The sequence below is a fragment of the Dioscorea cayenensis genome, chromosome 5 (assembly GCF_009730915.1).
Source record: "Dioscorea cayenensis subsp. rotundata cultivar TDr96_F1 chromosome 5, TDr96_F1_v2_PseudoChromosome.rev07_lg8_w22 25.fasta, whole genome shotgun sequence".
NCBI lineage: Eukaryota > Viridiplantae > Streptophyta > Magnoliopsida > Dioscoreales > Dioscoreaceae > Dioscorea > Dioscorea cayenensis.
The window spans coordinates 24,407,922-24,431,700 of NC_052475.1; the positions used below are offsets into that span (position 1 = coordinate 24,407,922).

A 23,779-nucleotide genomic window follows, 5' to 3' on the forward strand; every position below is an offset into this window, starting at 1 on the left:
ACTTGGAAGTGAAGGTGAAACTAGGGTTAATGGATCTTCAGAGTGAGTCTATGGACTATAGAACGGAGCTTTTGTCTCCGATGAGGCTGGCCGGAGTCTCCGTCGAGCCAGTTTCTTCAACAGAGCAATCTTCATGGAGGCTCAACTTCAGTGACTTTTGCATTCCTGAGAGACCTAAAGATCCTTCTTTGGCTTCAAGAGTTTTCCTCTGTTCTTATGGTATATGTATATATATATATATATCTACATGTATATACATACGTATTTATTTATATATACAACTGTTTAGTGTTTATTATATACATGTCTCTTGATCTCTCAGGAAAACAAAGGAAAATAGCAAGGTATTATAGGAAGCAAGAGGAGCTTCTCAAAGAATTCAGTGAATTGGAGAGCTTTTCAGAGTTGGGTTGTCTATCAGGAGCTCCATCAGAGGTTTAATTATTTCTCTCATATATTTGAGATTTAATTATTTAATTTCGTAAATCACATTTTTTTTTTTAATTTAATAATGATGTTTAGGAAGAGCTGAAAGCAGTTGCCAGGAGTGAAAGAATGGCAATCAACATCTCAAACATTGCAAACTTGGTTCTCTTTGTGGCTAAAGTCTATGCATCAGTTGTAAGCCAATCCATGGCAGTGATAGCCTCCACATTGGACTCATTCTTGGATCTTCTTTCTGGTCTTATTCTCTTGATCACATCATACGCAATGAGAAAACCAAATCAGTATAGCTACCCAATTGGAAAGAAACGCATGCAACCAGTGGTAAAATATTATATATTTACGCATGATATATATGTAACTAAACCATCATATATATATATATAAATAATTACGTATATTGTTATTAATTAAGTGCTCCTTTCCTTTCAGGGCATTATAGTATTTGCCTCAGTGATGGCTACTCTTGGATTTCAAGTAATATTTGAATCTGGTCGGCAGATCATGGAGCAGGTATATATGTTATATAAAACTATATATATTTATCATTAATTATATGTATGCATATTGTTTATAAATGATGTCACCATTTAAGTATATTATCTTTGCCGATTTCCATTAAACAACATAAATAAAATTAAACATATTTTCTTGTGATCTTAATTTGTACAAGATTCAACTTGATCATGATTGATATTGAACACAGTCACACCCGAATTCGGACCCAGAGAAAGAGATATGGATGATAGGAATTATGGCATCAGTTACAGTGGTGAAGTTCATCCTTATGGTGTATTGCAGAATGTACAAAAATGAGATTGTAAAAGCATACGCACAAGACCATTTCTTCGATGTTGTGACGAACTCGATCGGTCTAATCACCGCAGTCCTCGGCATCAAATTTATTTGGTGGATTGATCCTCTCGGAGCCATTCTGGTATATATGCATATATATATATATATATAAAGACAGAAATTTACAATTAATTGAATACAATGACTGTTTTATTAAATCTAATTAATATATTCCATTGTGCATTGTATAATAACACTAATAATAATTAACACAGATTGCGATATACACAATAAGCACATGGGCACGGACAGTGCTGGAGAATGTATGGTCATTGATAGGGCAAACAGCACCACCAGAGTACCTAACGAAGCTGATATATGTGATATGGAACCACCATGAAGAAATCAAGCAGATAGACACAGTGAGGGCCTACACATTTGGGTCTCATTACTTCGTGGAAGTGGACATTGTCCTTCCTGGGGACATGCCCTTAAGCCAAGCTCATGACATTGGTGAGACTCTTCAAGTCAAGCTAGAGAACCTCCCTGAAGTTGAACGTGCCTTTGTTCACATTGATTTTGAGTGCACTCACAGGCCAGAACACAAAGCCATGCTCTAAGTTTCCTTTATGTTAACAATAACAACTGTTTTAGCTTTCCCATAATTTTCCTTTCTTTCTTCCTGTCTTTTTTCTTCTTGTTATGATGAATGGATGAAATGAACCATGAATTATTTACACAAATTGTCTCTCTTTGTATATAACTTCCCAATATTTGGCTAAGTTAATCAATATTTAAAAAATTAATAAGTCACCGTAATTAGCACATCAATCTATTTATTTATCCCTTTACTGAAAGGCAACGTTTAAACCGTCTTGTTATATATATATATATATATATGATTTTATATGGTTCACAAAATTGATAAATTTGAGGGATTATTTGGAAAATTAAGAAAAAAAATCATAATAGGGTACTTTAGGGGGTTACTTATCTGGGCATCCCGATTTCGGGTGAGCTTCCGGATCAGGTGGCGGCGGCGACCATCCAGTGTAAGGTGGGCCTCTTGCCGGTTACTTATCTGGGCATCCCAATTTTGGGGAGAAGACCGAGGCGTCAAGATTGGGAAGGGGTTATAATCAAGGTAAGAAGAAGACTCGCGACTTGGAAAATGAAGCATATTTCTTTAGGGGGTCGGCTTACTCTGGTGAACTCGGTGCTATCGACCATTCCCACATTCTGGATGTCTTTGTTTCGACTACCTTGCTGGGTTATTAAGGACATCCACCGCATTAGAAGGGATTTTTTGTGGTCGGGGCCGGATATTGAGCGTCCGGGCTGTCGGCTAGTCTGCTGGAAAAATCTTTGTCGACCCAGGGACCAGGGTGGTTGGGGCATCTTGGATTTAACCACTTTCAACCAGGCTTTGCTTGGGAAATGGTGGTGGAAATATATGATGGACCCCTCTTGGGGTGGTGCGATGGTTATCCAATTTAACTACGGGCTGGCACGTTCCAATTGTTGGCCGGATCAAATAGGTCGAATCTCCTTCTTTTGGAAGGGGGTTTTATCCTGCTTGCCGGCTCTCAGAAGTTGTATTTCGCACGAAGTTAGCAAGGGCAGAGAAACACTCTTTTGGAAGGATGGCTGGCTCAATGGGATTGCACCTATGGATATGTGGCCCGACGAATTCCGCGCTAGCCGGCGCCCCAACGACACGATTCACGAGCTTATCCACTTATTAGAGGAATCCCCGTTTGTCGATAATGATTTCATTCGTCAGGTTAATGACCAAGTGAGGAGGCCTGATAATCTGATGGGGGACAAAAAGAAATGGAGACTCACTGGGAATGGTTGCTTCTCGGTGAAGTCATTTTATAATCGACTGGTCGATGGTGGACTCAGGTGCCCGGTGTCGCGCTTTTTTTGGCGTGGTGGATGCCCTAAGAAAATCAACCTCTTTAATTGGCTTGCTTGGCAAAATAAAATTCTGACCCTGGAGAATTTGGCGAAAAGAAGATGCAACAGGTTACCTACGGCGACATGTGTACTATGTCATGCGGAAACTGAGTCCAGTAACCACCTCTTCTTGCACTGCTCCTATGCCAAATTTGTGTGGGATCACTTTGTCAGGTTACTGCAGTTTCCTTCAGCTCCGAACTCTCTTGAGGATCTTTGGGGTCATTGGAGATTTAGTTTGCCTAACGAGAAGAAGGCTTTTGGGGACCTTGTGGGAAAAACAATAATTTGGAATATCTGGCTTGCTAGGAACGATCTTATTTTCAATGCCAATGCTTTGACTGCACATTGTCTCATTTTGAAAATTGACCATATGCTTGTATCTTGGTCCTCGAATGACGGCTTTTGGGGGGACTAGGACTGTGGAGGAGGCTCATGTTCCGGAAGCTGGCTAGTCACAGATGTTTGTTTGTCGGGGGGCCTTGGTCCTTGCACTGAGTTTGTGGTTGTTTTTTACTTTTGTTGTAACTTACCACATCTAGTGGTTAATTTTTGTACTGTTTGTTTCTTTTAATTGAAGTGGTTTATCCACTTTTTCAAAAAAAATAATAGGGTACTTTGGTGATTATAGTTCTGTTTAAGGACACAGGGTATGAGCTCGGTTTTCAAAAGTTGCGGCCTTTTTCGAGCTTATTGTCATGGTCGAAGGTTTGCGATGGACGAGAAGGGAGGAGATCGATGGGAGAGAGGAGGGGGTCGACGTTTGTGCGCATCCTTGTGGTGGCCCTCTCCCTCTCCGCGTTTGGCTTCGCCATTGCCGCTGAGCGTCGCCGGAGCACTGTGAGCATCCCTCACCTCACCTCATTTGTGTCTCTTTTACTACTTGGATCATTGATGCTTTGTTTTTGAGGTTCTTTTCTAGAACTATTGTCTTATTGAGAGTTGAGATTCATTTTCGGAAATAGTTGGAGCAAATGGAGCTTGATCTCATGGAAAAGCTGTGATTTTGTAGGGTTATTGTTTGATTTTGAGTGTGATGTGTTTGTGTGTTCCTATGAAGATCAATTGGCTAGTGAAGATTAATTATTTGAGATTTAATTAATTAATTTAGACTTTTGAAAATTCGATGAAGTTTCTCGCCAATCAGCACGATGTTGCAAAATGATGCATTTTAGTTAATTAATTGATTATTTTTTTGAGGATTCGTTTTCTACTCCTATGGTGTGCTGTAACGAACATTGATATCCCTTTCAATGGAGCTTTGTCTAAAGAGATGCAAAGAAGAGAATATTATTGGTAATTTGTTCAAGTTTCAACTTATTCTTTCTGATTTATGGAACAAGTGGAAAAGTATTCATATGAATATTGCAATTTTCAATTGGTATAAAAACATTGCCAATTTGGTTGATTTCCATAAAGTAATCTCTTCCTTTGGAAAAGTTCTTACTGAGTGTAACTACCTATATCACTAATCATATGAAAACCCCTTAGTTTTATCTAAAATTCACTCAAATAGTGACAATGATGAGCCCTGCTTGAATATCTTAGGCAGAATAAGTATGATTGAAACAATAATGATAGTTTTGCATGCTTTACCTCATTCCAATAAGGGCTTGGATGATTGTTGGCTATTTGGATGTGTGTCCTGCTTTAAATTTATGTTCATGATTGGCTTGAACGTGGTTTAGTTTTGCCAATGTGCCCTGTCCTGCCTCATTTGCTTTTGTTATTCGACATGGGCAGACGTGTTCTTTGTTGTTGCTGACACTTTAATTCTGGCATTGATTTGTTGCTTTGACCGAATTGATGGTGGTATTATTATGCCTTTGCCCAAATCTAGGTGGTGCTTGATAACTTTGCTGTCATTGGATTGCAGTTCTCACACATAAATTATCCAATCGTACTGATTGTCTGCATAAGCATTTGATCTCTGTCTATGCAAATGTGCATACTTCGTATAATATGACAAGTTTCTTATTCGTGTGCAATCAATCTATTATGTGATGCTAATTCTTGTTAATTACAAAGTTCTATTGGCACCATGTAGTATTATAAGGATTTAAGTCGAAGAAATGAATCCGTCAATATTGCAGTGAGTATAATTGTATAAAATGTCTAATGGACTAATACCGTAAAAAAGAAAAAGAATTAGACAAGTGGTTGGTTGCAGACATGGTTAAGCTGCTAGTTTACTCTGTATATGTATACATCTCCACAAAACAAGAATTTCATTCACATAAACTCGAATGAAATTAAAATATTGGCAATTCTGGGTGTAAAAAAATCTTGAATTCAATCTGTTTGCAGGAGAACATAAATATGCTGAACTTTGACATGTTTGCATGAGAACACAAATTATACTGAACTTTGCTCTGTTTGCAGCATAATTATATATGCCGATATACTCCCTTAAATAGGAGTTGTTCAGGTTTAGTTATTTTGTTTATGAGTTTGTCGTAAAACAGATTTGGCTCTGTGTAGTTTAAATCAGCCTTTTGTGTTACAGGGTAGCATACATCCTGATCCAGCCACCAATACCACCTACTGCGTTTATGATTCTGATGTTGCTACTGGTTATGGAGTTGGTACTTTCTTATTCCTTCTCTCAAGCCAGTCACTTATTATGGGGGTAACAAAGTGCATAAGTTTCGGCCAATCTTTAGCTCCTGGTGGGAATCGAGCCAGGTGTATAATATATTTCACATCTTCATGGTGAGATTCCCTCTTATATTCTTAGACTGACAAGCTTGCTTGCTGAAAATTTATTGGAGGATAAACGATGCTTAATTATGAGATTAATGTGACATTCTCAAAATTAATACTAGTACCTCTTACTTGTATTGTTATTTGATATCATATATATTCCTGGCAGGCTGGCTTTCTTGATTGCAGAGGCTTGTTTGCTTGCTGGTGCCACAAAGAATGCATACTATACAAAATACAGGCATGTGGTTCATGCTGAGAACTGGACATGCGAATCTTTGAGGAAGGGCGTGTTCATAGCAGGAGCAGTTTTTGTGTTCTTCACCATGATACTAAGTATACTATCACATGTACTTCACCAAAGCAACAAGCCAACTGATCGTCACTGGGAAGACAACCCGTTCGAATTCTCCTGTTGGGATGACTGGTTAATTACTCCTAGCTACCTAGCTAGGAAGAATTGCTTGGATACCTGCAGTGACGGAGGCTTATATATGAATACTCTGGCTAAGCCTATTACAGTTCATCATATATATCTTGATCATTAAATATTCTTGTAACTCTGTTGATGGTTCAATGAAGAGCAACTTGATGATATGTTTGCAAATTAAAATGGCTTTGTTTACTCCTCCCACATGACATGTTAAGTGATCTTTCAAACAATCAGCAGTACAGTACTGCATTGTGTTAGGTGAATCCAAATCCAAAGCAAAATCCAAAAGTTGGATTACCAAATATGCACGAACCAAGCTGAAATGAACTCAGCATCACCTTCTCCATCTTCAAGGTCATCAACGTCCTCCATCCGAGCCATACATCACATTATAATACAAATAAAAGTACATGTAACCTCATTGGAACTTGGTGCGCATCCATGCACGTCGGATTTCCCTCTGAGCACCGATGTTTGCGGCGCACTCCATGCATGCATGCATGCATGATGATGCTATCTTGTCTCTCAGATATTCTCAAGAGACTTGAGGCGCGTTAATCGTTTACAAGAGGAGAGAAACCAGAGATGGCTTGCCAACTTTGGTTTGTGTGTTTGTGTATATATATAATATGGTGATGGCCTTGCCAGGAAGTAGGTCAAGAAGAGATTCCAATTCCAAAACACTAGCCAACACCACATCCTTGCTTCTGTCTCACGTGTCAGCAGCTGCAGTGGACCCTACCTCTCTCAGAGGACCAGACTACCCAAGACCACACAAATTAACCACACACACTCATATTCATATATACATACCAAAGTCCTCATCATTCAAAACAAATATCAAAACCACTTATACTTTTTCTCCATTGTGATCAGATGACCGTACTCTTTCTTCATCATCCGAACAAACAGTGAAACAGTCATGAGAACTTGATTCATTATTTAATTCATTTCTCTAATTGTTTTCAAGAGCAATAAAAAAAAAACACTAAAATTAAATGGAACAAAGGTTTCATGCATGCATCTCAAAACATAAACTCGTCTTCATTAATTGCAAGCGAATTAATGACAAGAGATTCTATGAACACATGAGCCACTAGCTAGCTAGTTAGTTCGTCCTGATCAAAACCATCTAAAATTTCTCTTGAAGCTATACATAACATTAAAAATGAATGATATATTGATGATCACCAATATTGAGAGACATAAAAGAGAGAAGCTTTGTTGTTACCGGTTGTGAAGAGGGTCCGGGCAGCTAGGGACCCTTCGTTTGCTCTCGTCCAAGCCGGATTCAGGCACCGGCCTTTTACCGAGGAGGCCCATCGCTGTGTCTTCACCGATGTGTTCACGAGGAAATATCCGAATTGCCACTGCCATGCAACTAGAACAGCACAACAACAAGAGCCACACGCTGAGAATGCACACGAGTAGAACGTAAAGTCTCCTACTTCTCACGGCCACCGACATCACCGGAGATGGATGGTATTCACCGGAATCTCTCTACATCGCCGGAATATACCAGAGGTGGTGAGGGAGTGGAAAAAACGTGAGCTTTGAGCGTGGGTTCTTGAATGGGTCTTTGCAGAAGGGAGGGAGGGCTTTATTAAGACGGGAAGTAGATGGACATCTCTACCCCGGGCTGAAGAGGAAATTACGAGAGTGCCACTAGTAGCATGAGAAGCCTGCCGGTCAAACCGTACAAAGCCGGTATTGGCGGGCGGTGTCTGTACTGAGAGTTAATACACGGTAAGTGTGTTTATATATATAAATCATTAGTTAATGTTTCATCTTAAACCGTTTGATCTTAAACTGATCATGAACCAGTTTGGCATGTATTTTAAAGCACGAGATGCCCCAAGTTGAAAAGTCTCACATTTGTAAGTGACCGTCTCCGGCTCCGTATATCATATGATCTGTGTTTGCTGTACGACTTCATCAAAGCAGGTTGTCCTTTTCCTTGCAAACCCTAACTAAATTACTAAGATCTTGGCTTGTGAACTTATGGCGAACCACGTGGACTGTTCCACATTTATGATGAATTTGTATTTCCTTAATGCCTTTGGCTTACTAGCAGTAGAAGCGATCGATCATGTTTTACTGTGAAAATTAATTTTATTGTTTAGTTAATTTTGGATAACAAATTTTTTATAAAGATATTCAACTAGCTTGCTATTTGTATATATTGATTGGAGGGTTTTGTCTTAATTATCTGTTGTTGTTTTCGGTTTTTTTACTATTTGAATAAATCAGTGATTTATTCATTTATATAAAAAAATTTTTTTTTTTGAGAGCTCAACTCGTTTGCCTTCTTGTATGTTCAGATCACCCATGATCAATGAACATGAGACTCATTTGATTGGTATATTTTTTGGACTACTCAAAATATGGTTCTTTTACAATGTTTCATTTGCACGTCGTTTATCTATTTTTATAAAATAAATAAAATAAATAATTGTTGTTCCTTCAAATCATAAACATGAAGCACCTAAAGCAAGCCTATCATATGTCTGTGGGATTAAGCTAAGGACATAAAGCCTTTTTGGTCTCTTTCTACAATACCTTTCCTAAGAAAGGGTCCCTCAAATTAATAAAAAAAGCTGCTATAAAGAGAGAACTTAGAAAAGTGAAGGCTTATATTATATCTTCTTGGTTTGTTGATTTGGCAGCAAAAAGCTGGAACCCTTCCAACTTCTTCTTGGTCTTTGCAAACACTTAGCCTGTCTTCTTCTCCTCGTCTTCTTTCTCTTCTTTCTCTTATTGTAGGGTCTTGTCCTCTATTTCTCCCATATAACGCCTTGTTCTCACACTCTTCAAAGAAAACATCACTGAATCATCTCTCTCTCTCTCTCTGCCTTTTGCATCAGTGGTCCCATGCATATATATCTTTGTTATCAGGCTCTAATTTGGACATGTTGATAATGCATTCATTAGGGTTTTGGCTTTTACCTAGTTTTTGTTATAGAATGCATGCAGGGAATCTGTCTTTCAACTTGAAAGTGAAGTTCCCTCCCTTTGCATTGCTTTTCAAGTAATCACAAATTTCTAAACATGCTACTGTTTACTAAAACCAACGAAAGCAGCACAGTGGAAGCATTTTTTCTTCCTAATTTACCTAACAAGAATTTTATGTCTAGCTACATCTTCACCACAAGAAAGAGATGGCATGGTAATCATTGCTTGTAGTTATTGAAACTATTCAACATGATGTTATGTCCTCTAATTAATCTGGGGGAAAAAAAAAAAGGTGAATCATTAGCGTGCTTTATATTTGAAGAGTTATATATTTATATTGTCCTTCAAATTTTTCACCAATTTAGGTTGAACGGTGATGATGAGCTCTGTGCCCCTCTTAACTTCATTTTCATACGCTGTAATTGAAATGCCATCATATGCACTCCAACTCTCCCATCAATAAGGGGGTCCAACCACCCACTGCATTGCATTGTTGTGTTGCAGGCGGCATCATCAGTTTGTGCTAGCTTTTCCACTGCCACGCTGTTCATCATGCTTATAAGTCACATTAACTATTTCTATTCGCATTAATTCTCTACCAAGTAGGTAGTTGAACCAACCTATATCACATTCATAATAATAACAATAACAATAATGTTAAATACCCACATATATAAATAGATGTAATACTTATGCTGAAAAAAAAAACTTGTAAAAAGTAATTGGTACTCCATTTATCTCCTCATTCAAAAATTGAAGATTCCAATTTCATTCAATGGGTGATCGCCTCATGTTGGTAAATTTTGTGCTTTCGGCTCTTCCAATCTATTGGATGTCACTTTTTTGACTCCCGAACTACAACTGGGTTATTAAAGACATCGACCACATTAAAAGAGATTTTCTATGGTTGGATTCGGTTATTGATAATCTAGGCTGCAGGTTAGTCATGTGCTGGAAGAATATTTGCAAAGCGTGTAAGTAAGGAGGGTGGGGCATCTTGGTATGGCGCGGATGTGATTTGTTTCAATTACAAGGGCAATAATTGGAACTTATTACAACGTCAGTTGGGGAGAATTTCCTTCTTTTGGAAAGGGGTGTACTGTTGCCTGCCAACCTTTAGAAGTTGTATCTTGCAAGATGTCAACTGGGGTTCTGAGTCTCTTTTTAAGAATGATAAGTGACTTTCTGGTTGGGCGCCTGCCTATTTGTAGCCTGCGGCATTTAGAGAGTCTTGTACTCCTAATGGCACAATTCGAGACTTTGCACAACTCTTATCTGCTGCCCCTTTTTCTAAGTTTCCTGAAGCATGAATTATTCTTTCTAAATTGAACATGTCAAGTGAAGAGAATAACGACAAAAAATGGTGGAGCTTGTCAGCGAGTGGCAGCTTTTTTGTCAAGTCCTTTTATAATTTCCTGAATAGTGGCGGTACTCGTTGCTCTGTGGCTAGATTTTTTTGGAAAAGTGCTTGTCCAAGTAAAATCAATATTTTAAATTGACTTGTTTGTAAAAACAAGGTGCTTCTCTCGAAAATCTTGCTAGGAGTTGATGTAATTAGCTTCTGACTAATACTTGTGTGATGTGCCACGCGGGGAGTGAATCCGTGGACCACCTTTTTATTCATTGCACTTTTGCACAGCATGTGTGGAAGTATTTTGGTAGATTGTTGCAATTTCCTGTGCTTGCCTCCTCTATGAGCCTAACCTGGTGTGTCTGGAGGTTGAAATTGAGGCTCGGCATACGAGAATTGGGCGACCTTATCCTCAAAGCTTTTATGTGAAATATTTAGCTTGTTTGAAATAACTACATCTTTAATGCTAAATTCCTATCTACATGCTATCATTATGAAGATTGATCGTTTGTTATCTTGGTTCTCCGATGGTATGAGAGAGAAGTTGCATGATTCCATTAATTCTATCAGGTGTGTAGCTTGGAGTTCCTAGGACCACGCGTTGAGGAGGCAAGTTTGGCACCTACCAGCAAGGGGGATTAGGCCATGACCACAGGCTAGTCTTTTTAGTTCTTGTGCCTTGAGGAGGCAAGTTGTGTCCTCCTTTTGTGTTTCTTGTTTTTGTGGCTTGTGTTGTTATTCCACAACTAGTGGATGATTTTATAGGGCTTCATTATCCCCGTTGTCTGGACATGTTGTTGTTGTTTATTTTTTTAATGTAGTGGTGTATCTATTTTTTTTTAAAAAAATTCATTAGTGATTTATTGATAATTATATTAAAAAATATATGAAAAAACTAAAACTAAAACTAAAACTAAAAATTTTATAAAATAAAATATATTTATAAATAAATATTTTTTTTTGGTATATGACAAAACCCAAATATCTCGGCTTGTGCAAGCCTTAGACACCGGAGGGTAGCCCTTGCCTTCCTAGCAGCTTCCATTATGTGCTTTGTTTTTGTTGTTAGTTATTTTGGTTGGTTTCAACCTCCAATAATTAATTTTTTTTTTCGGTTGTTTTTATGTTCGTTTTATTTAGCCCATTTTGTCTTATTGGTATTTTTTTCATTCCAGTAAATATGTGGTTTATCGACGTAATTAAAAAAACCCAAATAATATTAATAGTAACTGAGAGCTAATGAAGATGTTAATGTTTTAAAAAATTAGAAAATTTCTGGAAGTTCAAAGAGAATGGCTCTTGCGGTTAAGGGGATGCAAAGCCCGATAACCCGAAACCCGATTATTTTATGATTTTATCGGGTGTCGGTGTTGGATCCGTTTACACGTTGGAAGCCCTTTACCCGCGAACTACTCACTCGTCTTCCAGCGGCCCCGGAGACTCCCCAAGTCTCCTCCTCTTTCCGCTCCTTCTTCGCCCGCGTCTCTCTCTCTCTCTCTCTCTCTCTCTCTCTCGCTTATCAGCCGGCCGGAGATGAGCTTGTTTAGGTGATCTTCTCTTCTCCTTTTCATTCGTTATTTATCGATGATTCAATCCGTCATCCATGTTCTTTCTTTGCACTTCTAGGGTTTCATGGTGATACTAAATAAGTTTTGAATGCAAAGATCCTGGTTTTAGTATTGTTTCTTAGTTTTGATCGGATGAAAACAGGTATAATGCATTTCTGTGCATGATCTAGTGTAAATCATTGCCATTTTCCGTGTTTGATGCTCTAGGGTTTTTATCTGTGAATTAGTTTCTTTTTTAAGGGGTTTTGATTAGCCGAGGAGAGCATACAAAGCCTGGACCTTTCATTCAAAACAATGATTTTTGATTAGCGGATGATGCGGAAAATTAGGATTATTTGTTTGGAAACTTTCCATATCATTTGTCAGTGACGTTGTGTTTTACTGCTCCTTTTTTTCCCTATAATTTGGTTGACATGGGTGGGTCCATTTTATATAATTTACTAATTGGATGAGATTTAAAAAAATAAAAATAAAAATTCTATACCTTTATGCTATAAAATTCATTGATGAAGTAATGATACAGGGGAGCTTGAGAAATATCCATGGCTTCCTCTGTATCTCATCAGGCAAGACCTGATTTCTTGCGGAGGTTGGCTGAGGCCCAGTCTGGAAGTCAAAAACATAGGCGATGTTTTCCTTGAAAAGAATGGGCAAAACATCATAACTTTGCCTTCTATGGATCTTAAGCCTGAGAATTCAGGAATTGAGACACAAGTTAATAAGCTGATTGAGGATTTAAAATGTGAATCAGTTGATGTGCAAAGAGTTGCCACGTCTGAGCTGCGAATCCTCACCAAGCACATGGAGAATAGGATTGTCATTGCCAATTGTGGAGCTGTAAGTCTCTTGATCAGTTTGCTTTACTCAACAGACTTGGGTATTCAAGAGAATGCTGTTACAGCCCTTTTAAATTTATCAATAAATGATGAAATAAAAGCTGCAATTGCTGATGCCAATGTCATTGACCCTCTTGTTCATGTGCTTGAGACTGGGAATGCCGAAGCAAAAGAAAATTCAGCTGCGGCCATCTTCAATCTTTCAGCTCTTAAGGAACTTATGCTTAGAAGTGGACGATCTGGGGCGATTAAGCCTTTGGTGGAATTATTGGAAAATGGTTCTCCACAAGGAAAGAAAGATGCAATCCGTGCTTTGTACAATCTATCTGTAATTACTGAGAATAAGCCGAAAATTGTGGAGGCGGGGGCTGTCAGGCCTTTGATTGCGCTTATGGACCCAGCCCTGGGTATGGTTGACAAGGCTGTTGCTATACTTGCAAACCTTGCTACTGTCAGTGAAGCACAAATAGCAATTGGCCGTGAAGGTGGGATCCCAGTACTTGTGGAGGTTGTTGAATTAGGATCTGCTAGAGGGAAGGAGAATGCTGCTGCTGTGTTGCTCCGGTTATGTACGAGTAGCAAAAGATTTTGTAGACAGGTGCTCAAGGAAGGTGCTGTGCCACCTTTGGCCGCATTATCACAATCAGGAACTCCCCGTGCTAAGGAGAAGGTGTGATTGCCTTTGCATTTCTTCATTACATTTGCAACTTGTTATATATATAGCTTGTGTTTCTGTTTTCAATTTTGTTTAGATTAAGGCTGATTTGATTATTTTCTGTTCTTTGATTTTTTTTTTTTTTATACTGAGTTTAACCCTAACAATGAGCATGCTGTTTGTCTTAAAACTTTTAGATTCATGTTATTTCAAGTCTTCTGAATTGTGAGGATGTTCTGCTTCCTATTGGAGAAATTCCAGTTGCATCAGAAACTAACATTTTTGCTTCTTTGACGTTTGTTAGTGTCCACACAATTTCAATAAATGACATTCGAGAGTCTAGGAAGACAATTAGCTTTGCTATTCTACATTGGGGTGTGTTTCAATGAAAGAAACCTTGCTAACTTCCTATTCATGGAAGAAATTACTGTCTCCTTAACTTTCAGCCTTCTGTTGGATCTAGTTTAATCGATCCGTCCTTCAAAGATTTATATTGTTGTCAATAGATACTTCATGTGTACCACAATGCTATCATGCTGTCATGTTGTGTCACTTTTACACCGTTAAGAATTAAATAGTAAAGATCATTTTGGGATGCAGTTGTTGCATAGATGTTGCCTTGTCTTGTATTTAGTAGTACCATGGCAATAATTAACATTATCTTATCACTACAGTTTTTTTTTTTTTTTATAAATGTGAATAAATCAAAACTTTATTGAGCACTGCCATTTTTTGAAATGCCTAATATTTGAGCTCTGCTACACTTAGTAAGCATTCAAATCTAAGTAATGCTGTCTTTAAAAGATGGAATTTCAGAAATAACCCAAAAAAAAGTTATGTTACATATTTTAAGTTATGTATCCTCGTATGTTATTGATATAAAAAACCTTATCTGGATTTGGCTGTTAATTTTCAGGCACGATCGCTTCTCTGTTTCTTTCGAAATGCTGGGAGGGTATGATCTCTTGTAAAAGTGTATCTCACTAGTTTCCATAGCTTAATTGTTTGTATGTGTGTAGTGTATACAAAAGGAATTTATGTTTATTGTGGCATCCTTCGGTGCAATTAGTGTTATATTTTTTTTGTACAATTAGTGTTAATTTTTTTTTTGATAAATATGGATAAGCAATAGGATTAAACTCAATTGAGTTGGGGAGAATTCTCAAAATTGAAGAAATGCAATGACAACACCTATGTTATAGTGTGATCTAATGCCAATTTTTTTTTTTTTGAATAAAGTTGATAAATCACCAATTTATTAAAAGAAGGAAACAGAGGAGAATAAAGTGGATAATGCCACATTTTCATCGAGAATTATTTATTTATGATTGGAAGAATTCATTGTTTCATAGATTATTTATTTATTTTTGACAAAACACTATAAATGCAGTATGGTCAAGGTGTGCGCATAGATAAAAAATCGGTTGTGCGGCCGGTGCAATTTTTTTTTTTGAATAAAGTGGATGAACTATTGATTTATTGCAAAAGAAGAAGTACAGGGAATATAACAGAGAAGAGATAGCGAACAAAAGAACTAAGAAGAAAAGAACTGTCTGAAATCCCACAAGAGATGAGGATAACAGAGGCGGAACAGAACAACAGTAGGCAAATAAAAAGCTTAAAGAAAGCAAGCTGGACAGGCGAAAGCTACTGTCTGGAGACATAGGCCTGCCCAGCTACAAGAAGAGAGGAAACCGGTGCAATTTTTTTTTAAAAACAAAAAAAATATTGAAAAGGAAGAAATACTTCTATTAAGAACTGGTGCAATTGTTTGTTCAATGGATTATCAAATATAACCTGTTTCTTCTTTTCAGACAGCTTAAAAACCGGAAGGGAAAAAGAAATAAATAAATACTAAAACAATTGCACCCAAGCCAACAAGCGTGTTTGTCTTATTCTCCATTTCATGCTGACTCTTTATAACCATTCTGCCCTCGGTTCTTGAAAACATTTCTCATAGATGATAGAAAAGACAAGTATCATACAAGGGGTATTTCCGTCACTAGGGATTGATTACTTTGACCATGAATCAGAGTCTTATCTAGCGTCCAGACAAAACCATACGAGGTAATAGTAATGTTCCACTGCTACAAACTAGTAAACCTGTTCCCGTGCTAAAACCAATCTCAAAAACAAATGAAATACCAAACCCTCAAGTCAGATTCATGGTTCAGTTTAACATATATACACGTTTTGTGAGCTCTGAAACCATTCAATGTGACAAGACATAGCACAGTGACAACACAGCTACGTTATAGCTAGAGGCCTATGGGGATTGATTTCATGGTATTCTTTTCCTGTCTTAAAGAGAGTACTATAAATCCAAGGTGAAGAAGAAGAAGAAGAAGAAGAAGGACGTGCTTAATTTGGCGCTCTGAGTTCTGGTCTTGCATGTGTATTATGGTGGTGGGGCTATGGAGCTCCTTCAGTCCAATGAAAGGGGTTAAGAAGAGGTTTAGAGCTGCCACTTCATGGATTTGGTCAAGCCTTATACTCAAGTCTCAACCAGATATATCATGTATATATAAGTATGTGGAGTGACAGAGTTTGAGTTAGATCATAGAAACAGAGAGAAGAAGAAGAGTTTAAGCTTTAGCCAATGCATGGTGTGGGAGCAACTCCTGCCTCTTTCTTTCCCCACTTATTGGACTGAAGGGAGCTCCCTACCTCCATCCTTAACCCTCTCATGCATGCATGCTTTCATTACTAATTAGAGCATGAACTTGTTTCTATTATGTGGTGCAGGCTCTCTGGATTCACTGATGGCGTGGAGCTAAATAGCCCAAGCATTGTCGTTGTACACCTCCTAAGTCTTACCTGCATGTAGGTGTACGTGTATAATATATATATATATAAATATATTTATGTGTGTGTGCACGTGTGCGTGTGTCTATTCAATACTTAATTAGTTGAAACTTAATTTATTGATGATAAAGTTATCTGCCGATCAAGGGGGTACTACGAATAGTTTGTTTTCCTGGGGGTAGTACCCAATTTGAGGCACACAGTGAAATATCAGAAAGACCTTTTTAATTTGTTCATTCTGAAACTAGCAATACAAACTCCACTATTAAGACCTGTTGATGTATCCTAGGACTCTCCAATAGTTCTATGCTTGTCTTCTGTTCGGACTAATTACATCACCAAGTGAAAACATGAGCCAGAGGTGCATGACAAAGTATTTATATATTTAACTTTTACAAACTTTGATTGTTTAATTTAATACAAATGGTAATGAGTTTTTATACATTTTGTATGGTAGAAATAGAGATCTTTATAATTTATCACATTAAACTTAATTACCAAATGGATTCCTGTTCAAAAGGATGGTGCGAGACAGTATCTGAAGCTTTAGAAGAAGAGGCTGCAGGGAAGCTGGACTTCAGTTCAGCTCCAAAGAGAGTTTCTTGTTGTATGAAGGAGCTTAATGGTGCCGTTACGTTGCTGGCTTCCTCTTGATGATGATGATGATGATAGCCAGTAAACGGTAACGGTTTCAAGATCGTTTGATTAGTCGATAAGTTTGAACCAAGAAGGCTTGATGCAGGCCATGGAAGTAGACTTGTAGAACTCATTGCTTCTCTATTCAACACCCAATTCATGTACATGCTTCCCATGTCCATGATTTTATTATGATTGTTATTGCTGTTGTTGTTGTTGTTTGTGGTGGTGGTGGTGGTGGTGGTGGTGTTGGTGACGGATGTTTCAATGGTCTGCTCAGCTTCAAAAGAGTTTGAATGGTTCACCAAATTGCTAAAGATAGATACATCAAGCTCTCCAACATCACTCAATGAGTTTGTATTGCATGGTGATTCAAGCAATGAAGGGAAAGAAGGTGTGGTTGGTTGTGACTTCTTCCCATTAGAACTCTTCCTAAAGACCCTACAAACAACCCACTCTTCCTACAAAAAAACCAATTATATCAATATATAACCTAAAATAATAATAATAACTCAAAAACAGACAAGAAGATAAAACACACACATACCTTTGTGGGTCTATAAGGGAACTTAGTCTGGTGCCTATACTCATGCATGACCCAATTGGTTTTCTCACCCTTGGGTGCTCTTCCCTTATAAAACACCAGGGTTTTCTTCATCCCTACCAAAACACCAGACTGAAATATCTCCTTATCTTTGCCTGTAGTCTTCCAGTAACCGGCATCAGTTGCCCGATTTGTTCGAAGCCCTGTCGGATATTTCCTATCCCTCAAGCTGAAGAAATACCATTCCTTCTCTCCCATACTTGCCTTCCCTACACCATCACTCAAAACACATAATTAAACACACACACACAGAGCAAACATGGATATAGACATATATAAACTAAAGTACTTAGAAACAAATAACAGCATATTAATATAGAAATATACCAGGGAGATCCCATGGCTCACACTTATTGAGATCAACTTCAGCTATGGCCCTTGCTACAAATCCATAATCAGAGACCTTGTGTGTAAGATAATAAGTGATGAGCTCTTCATCCGTAGGGTGGAACCTAAAACCAGGAGGAAGAGTACTTTCCTCCATTGCAACATATATATACTTCTCTAACATATATATCACACCATGAACTAAACTTGATTTTCAGATGAAGCTCTCATCTCCTGAATAAAAGCCCAAAGACCAGATGGTTGTAGCACCAGAGGGCAGCATGAGTCCTTCCCTGAAGTTGATATATTAATGCAAGTTAGACTGCTCTTCTAGAAACTTTGTTTCTCTCATCCAACTCTTTGAAAAAATTAACATTGTTCATGAAGTTGATAGTCTCCTGTGAATCTCTAAATTACTCTTACACCCTTTTTATCTTTCCTTTATCACCATCCTGCCATTCTTTTAGAATTTACGTTAATTAGCCAGCTTTTCGACCAATTACACTCCATATACATATTTATATATATATATTCGTGAATGAGAAATAAAGTTGGTACCATACTGAAATTCCATTTTTTTTTTTTGAGTTAAATGTGGATAAAAAATTCCATCTTTTTACTTAAGCATGTACACATAAAGAGAGGAAAAGGGTATAGAAGTGGTAGAATGGTAAATTAAAAGAGACTTAGGGGCAATTGAATACGGTAGGGAAATGAAGTCATTGTCTCTAGAGCTAACCCGGGGTCCAACCAACCCCAACCGTTTCTATCCACCCTAGTTCACCCAATCAACTCTCGCTCTCGCAGAAGTCTGCCACCCAATTAACCATTGCCACCTGTGCTTTTCTACCGCACGTGTGGAGAAGTGTCTTTCTCTTTCATTGCTTCTTATGCTGTTTTGCGGAAACATCTTAAACAATACCGACCTGTAATTTATTTTTTATTTTTTATTTATTTATCATTATCTAATTATTGTTTGAAAAAAATTAGTCTTCTAAGAATTTACACAAAAAAGGCTAGACAAAGTTCAAGTTTATTTATGTTTATGCATGTTTGTCTTCTGACAAAAACAACTCTATGTAGTATTTTTTTTATAATATAAATAAATCACATATTTATTAAAAAAAAAATCCGATGTAGTATTCCATCATCATTTTGTGTGCAATACTTAAGAAAATATAATCTAGATAATCATGTGGAGAAATATAACATGATACTGATTATGCCAACTTGATATATAACAAACATGTGTTAATGGGATGCAAGAGGACAAAGGGACTAGTTCAACTAATTATTTATGAGAAAAGGGGAAGAAGATGATTTGGATGATCCCTCTCTGGCCAGGACTCCATCATGTAGATGATGTACATGTATTTTTAGCCACTCACTTTTTTGTGTGTACATGAGTGTCTGTGTGTGTGTTTTGTTTTTATATAATGTATTCAACTTTTTCTTTTAATTCATTTAGATGTAGCCGGACATTGCTTTATTTATTTATTTTTAATTTTTTTTTAAAAAAACTCAACTAACCAAGGAATTCTGACTATTTCCTTTCTTGCTTAATTAATTTTTCTTGCTTAATTAATTTGTTCTCCTTTCTATTTGTGGATTTGAAAGAGATGCACATTGTCTCATATGAACTCCAGCACAAATTAAACAAAAGATATTAAGTGGATGATGATTTGCAGAAAGAGCTTATGTACATCCATTGGATGGATGTGATGTGCTTCTTCAAGTATTACTATTTAATCTCCATTGCTCCATTGACCAACTGCTTGTTGATTACCAAACTTTTTTAAATAATCCTTATAAAATGACAACCACTTGATCACGCCTTTAATTCTTTGTATAATTCTTCCTAGCTAGACTCTCATTGAGCAAATTTTATGCAAGTGTGTAGTCTCCCTCAAAGTTTGGTGAGTCTTGGTTTTATTTTAAAGAAACCTACCAAATATTTGATTTTGGTTCAACTAATTAAATTATTGATTGGATTAATTAGTTGATGGTCATATATATTCTCTGAAAAATCTTTTACATTCCTGAACACTATATATCTAAAAAACTTTTTTTCACATAATTTGATTATAGTTTAGTCATAATTGTTACCTTATTTCTTCTTATGTTTCTGTGATGAGATCGATGGTATACATATTTTAAGTCAACTATATATATATATATATTTATTTATGTGGTACTAATTAATTAGTTAGTATATACCAACAAAGTAGTCACACTCTATGGAAAAGCATTCCAGGTCACCATCTTCTCTTTATTCCCTCTCTTTTTGAAAATCTTACACAAAACAATCTCTTTTTTATGGCAAAGGTGATGCTCTCAGACAACAAACGGAAAAAAATTAAGATGCAATGCATGGCAAATAAGGAGGCAGGCATCTCTAAAAAGACTACAAAGCTCATGTGTGACCACCATAAACATGCATTCAAGCTTAAGTCGCCAACATATCCTCATCTTTGAGCTTAACTTTTAATGTAGCACACTACACGAGGCACCTTTTAATGGCAGGGATAAAGAAAAGAAAGTAAAGTCTAATCAAGTGTGATGAGATTGTTGGAGATTAGACTGAAGGGTGACTTGTGTGCATGGTTACTGTGGTCACGTGAAGCATGGTCTCCAAACTCAATAGAAATCTCAGTGGATCTACAGTGTTTTACATACACAGTATCACCACCATGCATTAATAGATGGAGACTGAAGTGACATTATAATTAAAGAGTAATGGGTACAGTGATAGAGCACTGAACTAGAATGTTGTCCTTATGTTATTGTTCCTATCCTTTTTTGATTATATGTAATGTTTGTTTGTGTTTTGAATGCTAAGTCAGTGAAGTATGATGAAATAGCTTTTGAGAACGGTTGTTCTTGATCTAGAGCTTAATACACTCACTCAACTTCTTCTCTCTAACATATTGAACAGTGGTATCAGAGCTACACATTCGATCTACCTGTGTAAACATGGCTGCAAATGGTATGCCTCCTTTACCAATGTTCGATGGTGAAGACTATGGAGCTTGGAGTATCATGATGAGAACATTGTTTCGTTCTCAAGACTTGTGGGATTTGATTGAGAAGGGAATCCCAGAAGGTGAAGATGAGGCAAGGAAGAAGGAGCACAAGAAGAGAGACTCAAAGGCCCTCTACTTGATCCAGCAAGCCGTGAATCGCAAGGTATTCTCTCGCATAGAGGCAGTTGAGACAGCGAAAGCGGCTTGGGATCGTTTGAAACGACATTATCAAGGTGACCCCAAGTTAACGGCAGTGAAGTTGCAAGGACTGCGACAAGGTTTTGAAAACCTCAAGCTTAGGAACAATGAGAGTGTCGAAGATTTCATTACTCGCGTTGAAGAGATGGTGAACGAAATGAAGAGGCTTGGAGACACTATCTCTGAAGCTATGGTGGTCGGCAAGGTGCTTAGAAGCATGGGGGCCAAGTTTAATCATGTAGTGACTGCGATAGAAGAGTCCAAGGACATTACTAAGCTGACCTTGGATGTTCTTACCGGATCCCTAAAGGCCCATGAAGCAAGACTGATCAGTCAAGCTGATCAAGTTGAGGAGAAGGTTCTACATGTAAGATCAGAGCCCTCGTCGTCATCAAAAGAAGTTGATCGCACTCCATCAAGAGGTAGAGGAAGAAGCTCGTTCAGAGGTTCTGGACGAGGGAGAGGAAGAGGTAGAGGAGCAGAACAGAAGACACATCAGATGGGTGAGCAAAGGATGTACAAATCCAGCATCCAATGCCATCACTGTAAGAAATATGGGCACATTAAAGCCAATTGTTGGTTCAAGGAGAAACCTGTAGATAAAGGTGCTTCTTTGGTGACTGAGGAGAAGGAGAAGGAGACCAGCAACCTTTTCTTGGCTCACATTGAAGGAGAGACGAGTGCAAGCTCGTTTGTATTACACAGTGACAGTGAGAAGAATGATATAAACATGGTATGGATAATTGATAGCGGTTGCTCAAACCACATGACTGGGGTGAAAGAGATGTTCGAGACACTAGATGAGTCTCAAAAGCTTAGCGTGAGGCTGGGAGATGACAAAGAAATCTCAGTGATGGGTCATGGAACGATAGCCATTAAAGCCGGTGATTGGAGAACTAGATTCCTGCGATGAATGTGTTTTCGGAAAACAAGCCAGAAGCCCATTTGCCCATGATGCTGGTAGATCTCGAAGAGCCAGTGAACCGCTGCAACGTGTCCACATGGATGTTTGTGGACCAATGCACATCGAATCCATAGGAGGGAATAAGTTCTTTCTTTTATTGGTGGATGATTATACTCGTATGACATGGATTTTCTTTCTCAGGTCAAAGGGAGAGGTCTTTGAAAAATTTCAGGTTTTTCAGGCAATGGTTGAACGAGAATCGGGGAGAAAACTCAAGATCTTGCGATCTGACAGAGGAGGGGAGTTCCTCTCACGCGAGTTCAACGAACATTGCGATAAATCCGGCATTCAGAGAGAGATGTCACCACCATATACGCCACAACATAACGGCATAGTAGAAAGGAAGAATCGAACGGTTGTCGAGAAGACCCGATGTCTGTTGAAGTGCAGCGGGTTGCCGGTGTCGTTCTGGGCAGAAGCAGCAGCAACAGCGGTGTATTTAATCAACCTTACACCAACTGATGCAGTTCCAAATGTAACTCCATATGAATCATGGACTGGGGTGAAGCCAAATGTGAAGCATTTGAGGGTGTTTGGGTGTATAGCACTGGTGCAAGTACCTACACAAAGGCGCTACAAGCTTGATGATAAGTCAGAGAGGGGCATCTTTATAGGCTATTGTCTGAGAACAAAGACATATAAGATCTATAATCCCTGCACATGCAAAGTTACATTGAGTAGGGATGTGATATTTAGAGAGGAGTCTCGGTGGGATTGGAGTGCAGACACTAATACACATCATGTGTATGTTTGGGATGACATGTTTCCTAGTGAGTCAAGTGTTGATTCACGATCGTTAAGTGGAAGTCAAAGTGATGCCGATGCAGTACAAGATGCTTCATTACAACCCCTATCATCTACAGAGATAGGAATGCAAGGACCAGTGCAACCAGAAGTTATATTAGATGATGATTCACCACCTAGAAGAACAAGACAATTAAGTGACATCTATAACAATTGTTCATTTGCTTTGCATGTAGGTGACCCAGTGGCATATGAAGATGCAGTAAAGAGCAAAGATTGGCAGTTGGCAATGCAAGAGGAGATGGATTCCATCCAACGAAATGATACATGGTGCTTGGTGGACAGGCCAGCAGAAAAGAAAATAATAGGTCTGAAGTGGATATTCAAAACCAAGTATAAATCTAATGGAGAAGTTCAAAAACTCAAGGCCAGAATTGTAGCCAAAGGGTACACTCAACAGCTAGGCATTGATGTGGATGATGTATTTGCACCTGTGGCTCGTATGGAAACTGTAAAGTTTTTATTTGCTTTGGTAGCACAGAAGGGTTGGTCTTTATTTCACTTGGACATCAAATCTGCATTTCTGAATGGAGAGATAGTTGAAGAAGTTTATGTGGATCAACCCAGGGGATTTGAAGTTGAAGGGAAGCATGAGATGGTGTACAAACTCAAGAAGGCCCTCTATGGATTGAAGCAAGCACCTAGATCATGGTATAGTAAAATAGATGCATATTTTTTACAACAAGGTTTTCAAAGAAGTGAAACAGAGCATACACTCTACA

The 23,779-nt window shown here is 38.0% G+C and overlaps 3 protein-coding genes and 1 pseudogene across 4 annotated transcripts; 3 read left to right on the forward strand and 1 right to left on the reverse strand.

The window, feature by feature from the left end:
* Positions 1-1,969, forward strand: LOC120262106 (metal tolerance protein 7-like). The gene is made up of 6 exons (XM_039270164.1): positions 1-219; positions 323-435; positions 523-768; positions 877-957; positions 1,151-1,381; positions 1,515-1,969. Exons 1-6 carry the CDS (start codon positions 30-32, stop codon positions 1,857-1,859), a joined length of 1,206 nt encoding a protein of 401 aa, XP_039126098.1. The 5' UTR covers positions 1-29; the 3' UTR covers positions 1,860-1,969.
* Positions 1,970-3,864: 1,895 nt separating this feature from the next.
* Positions 3,865-6,533, forward strand: LOC120261932 (annotated as a pseudogene).
* Positions 6,534-12,618: 6,085 nt separating this feature from the next.
* On the forward strand, positions 12,619-14,890 carry LOC120260153 (U-box domain-containing protein 4-like). Its single transcript, XM_039267593.1, has 3 exons — positions 12,619-12,622; positions 12,729-13,711; positions 14,613-14,890. Exons 1-3 carry the CDS (start codon positions 12,619-12,621, stop codon positions 14,655-14,657), a joined length of 1,032 nt encoding a protein of 343 aa, XP_039123527.1. The 3' UTR covers positions 14,658-14,890.
* A 1,235-nt stretch (positions 14,891-16,125) lies between these two features.
* On the reverse strand, positions 16,126-18,333 carry LOC120261676 (NAC domain-containing protein 92-like). Of its 2 annotated transcripts, none has more exons than XM_039269652.1 (3): positions 18,090-18,333; positions 17,685-17,950; positions 16,126-17,598 (listed from the first exon to the last, which is right to left on the reverse strand). In XM_039269652.1, exons 1-3 carry the CDS (start codon positions 18,250-18,252, stop codon positions 16,996-16,998), a joined length of 1,032 nt encoding a protein of 343 aa, XP_039125586.1. In that variant the 5' UTR covers positions 18,253-18,333; the 3' UTR covers positions 16,126-16,995. The 2 variants fall into 2 exon arrangements, with proteins under 2 accessions (XP_039125586.1, XP_039125585.1); XM_039269651.1 differs by having other exon boundaries at positions 16,695-17,598; positions 18,069-18,333.
* Positions 18,334-23,779: the final 5,446 nt, after the last annotated feature.